Here is a 2,734-nt window from a genome sequence, read left to right as displayed (position 1 = left end):
CATTTTCGTTAAATAGTGGGTGGGTGGGTGGGGAAATAAGACACCGGGGTGGGAATATCACCACTCTTCTTTTTTCTTTTCTTTTTTAAATAGGAGTCTTTTCCCTTAAAGGGCCTGCTTAATTATGTGTTATGCTAAAAGCCACTGTGTTTCAAATTCTCTTTTCAACCTAGGTTCAAGACTAATCCCTTGAGAAATTGCCTAACCCAAAAAATGAAAAACAAACTAGCGTTGGATTTGGTTTCAGCTGTTGCATTGTAAATGAACTCTTTGAACTACAACGCATTGCTTCGTATCTTATGAACATGTCAAAAACAACCAAAAATGCTGTTTCCCTTGCCTTTCTAAATTGAATCCGAAGACGAAAAAAACACCCAGTGAATCAAATGGAGTCAGTTGCTATGCCATTAGACAATGAGCGTCTTCTTCTCTTACTTACCAAGTAAAATCCAAGCCCTCCAAAAACAAGAAGAATAATCAATCCATCAACCACTCCTACCAAGATCAAAACCCATTTCTTCAAATTTGACTTCCCATGACCCCCATGACCTCCCTTTGGAACCTTCACCATATAACTCAATAATCCGCTTCCCTTATTCTCAACCTGTTTAACACCAATTACCATTCCATAAACAAAGCACCCTTTTGCAGAAGAATACAATGCAGCTGTGCAATTACAGTCCTCTAAGCACAAATCACCACATGCTTCTTTGCTCACATTAACACTCTTTGTAGCGCCCCTCAAAACACTGCTAACACCCTTCAATTCGAGCATCTCCGCCTTCATTTTCTTCCCGCTTTTGCAAAACCCTCTTGATGAAATTCCTCGACCGCAATCAGAAGCTGTAGTACTAGTACTAGTACTTGTCTCATTTTTGGTCATCAAAAGTTGAATGCATGAACAAGTGCCGGACAATGTACAAACTCCGTAGGGCTTACATGCCAATGGAAGATCACATGTGGTGTTGAGCGCTTGAAAAGAAGCATCAAATTTCGACATGCTAGGTGAGTAAAAATAGAGCCTCAAATTTCCTGTTTGGTTCCCCAATGCTAAAAACCTCATGGGCTGAAACTGAAAATTTTCATCAGATGGATGTATCTGTGCAATTTTCTTTTGATTATAACTGAATAGCTCTAACCCTTTCGGACCCAATTGAATATAAGCAATGTTTCTGTTCTTGGTGGGCTTGAATTCCCAATAGGAATAGTTCCATTTACCAGAATTTAAGTAAAGAGCAATCCTGCTTGGTTCAATTTCAAGAGAAAAGTATGAAGTGGGGTTACTTGGGAATGAAGTCAACCTAGAAGCGACACTTAGTCTCTGACCCCAAAGCATTACATCAGTTGGAAAATTAAAACTCTGCCACTTTATATTGCCTAATGCATCAACTAGAACTAGATTGCCTGTCCTCAACATCTGTAATCTCTGCGCCAAATTGACAAAAAAAATATATATATTCAGCATTGATCAAATATTGTACAAACAAAAGGTAGCGGTTTTGACACTCTGTGTTAACCATCTACATTCCAAATTGAATACTACAATTTTTGAGAAATGGTATTCGCCTTTCCATTGCAGTCCTCCTTTTGTTAATGTCCCTTAAATCTCATTTGATTTATTCAATACAATTTTCTCATAAAAATGAAGCAGCAGTGCAAGAGAGAAAAATAAAGTACGAAAATCATTTCCCTGTTGTTAGACGGACTCACATGAGAAAGGCATGAGGGTAAAAGATGAGCATTAAACTTTAACCGTATGCATACTAACTGAAAGAGTGCACGAGGCACAAAGATGAATGTTAAAATCACTAGCGAAAAATTAACATTTCTTCGTTGTTTTTCGGTAAAAACTTACCTGCACACCTTGTCCAGAAGTCCCACTTCTCCATCCCACTCTATCTTTTGGGCCCTTCAATCTCAAATCTCCGTCATGGGAGAGCTCAAGAACACATATATTTGAAGTGTAAAACTTTGAGTAATGGCCAGAACTCCACACCTTGACATCTCCAAGAAAGACTTGCAAGGAACATGAGTACTTTCCACTCACATCTTCAACACTCATTGCTACTTTAAAACTTGGTTTGGTGTCATTGTTCTCCATCAAAAAAGCTCTCCCAATGAATCCCACACTGTACTCAAATGGCACTTCCAGAGTGAGCTGGTATCCGAGAGGAACATCGGTTTTCGAGTAGCCGTAAGTGAAGAAAATGGTGAGAGAGATGAAGAAGTAGAGCTGCATGAGTGAATTGCAGGCTCAAACTTCAAACATTAAGGCCTTTTTCTGGCAGGAATTTTATGAGAGACAGAGAGGGGGAAAGGTGGGCATGAATTGTGGGACTTCTGGTAAAAAGGTTTGAGCTTTCACTCTTTGGTTTGTTATTTGTGTGGGGGTGTAGTGGGTTTGAGCTTCACTTTTTGGAATTCAAATCCTCTCCGGATCTTGCAGTCTGACATCGACGAACTGAGTAATTCAGACCGTTTAAGAGAGGGAGAGAGATTCAGATTATTGGTTTGTGTGAGGTGGGCTAATAAGATGAGCTAATGGGGACCGTTGAATTTAACATGAGTGGTAAGATTTTCTCGATCTATCGACTCCAGACTGCACGAAGTGTAAAAGATATCGATTCCTAATTTTGTACTCTATTTAATAGGTCTCTTGTTTTAAGGAATAATCACTTGCTAAATACAATGAAAATTATCAAATACTTGACATAAATTTGTAATCTAGCAACTT

General features: G+C 38.9%; 1 protein-coding gene across 1 annotated transcript; it reads right to left on the bottom strand.

Moving 5' to 3' along the window:
• Nucleotides 1–382: 382 nt before the first annotated feature.
• Nucleotides 383–2,239, bottom strand: LOC137722108 (G-type lectin S-receptor-like serine/threonine-protein kinase SD2-5). Its single transcript, XM_068461088.1, has 2 exons — nucleotides 1,856–2,239; nucleotides 383–1,426 (listed from the first exon to the last, which is right to left on the bottom strand). Exons 1-2 carry the CDS (start codon nucleotides 2,237–2,239, stop codon nucleotides 383–385), a joined length of 1,428 nt encoding a protein of 475 aa, XP_068317189.1.
• Nucleotides 2,240–2,734: the final 495 nt, after the last annotated feature.

This window comes from Pyrus communis, chromosome 17 (genome assembly GCF_963583255.1).
Source record: "Pyrus communis chromosome 17, drPyrComm1.1, whole genome shotgun sequence".
NCBI classification, from domain to species: domain Eukaryota; kingdom Viridiplantae; phylum Streptophyta; class Magnoliopsida; order Rosales; family Rosaceae; genus Pyrus; species Pyrus communis.
This window is presented reverse-complemented; position numbering and strand designations above follow the sequence as displayed.

Excerpts from the sequence above, each read along its gene's own strand:
- LOC137722108 (XM_068461088.1), bottom strand. The coding sequence starts at position 2,239 with ATGCAGCTCTACTTCTTCATCTCTCTCACCATTTTCTTCACTTACGGC. Across the intron at positions 1,427-1,855 it reads CTTCTGGACAAGGTGTGCAG|AGATTACAGATGTTGAGGAC; the intron begins GTAAGTTTTTAC and ends AATTTGGCGCAG.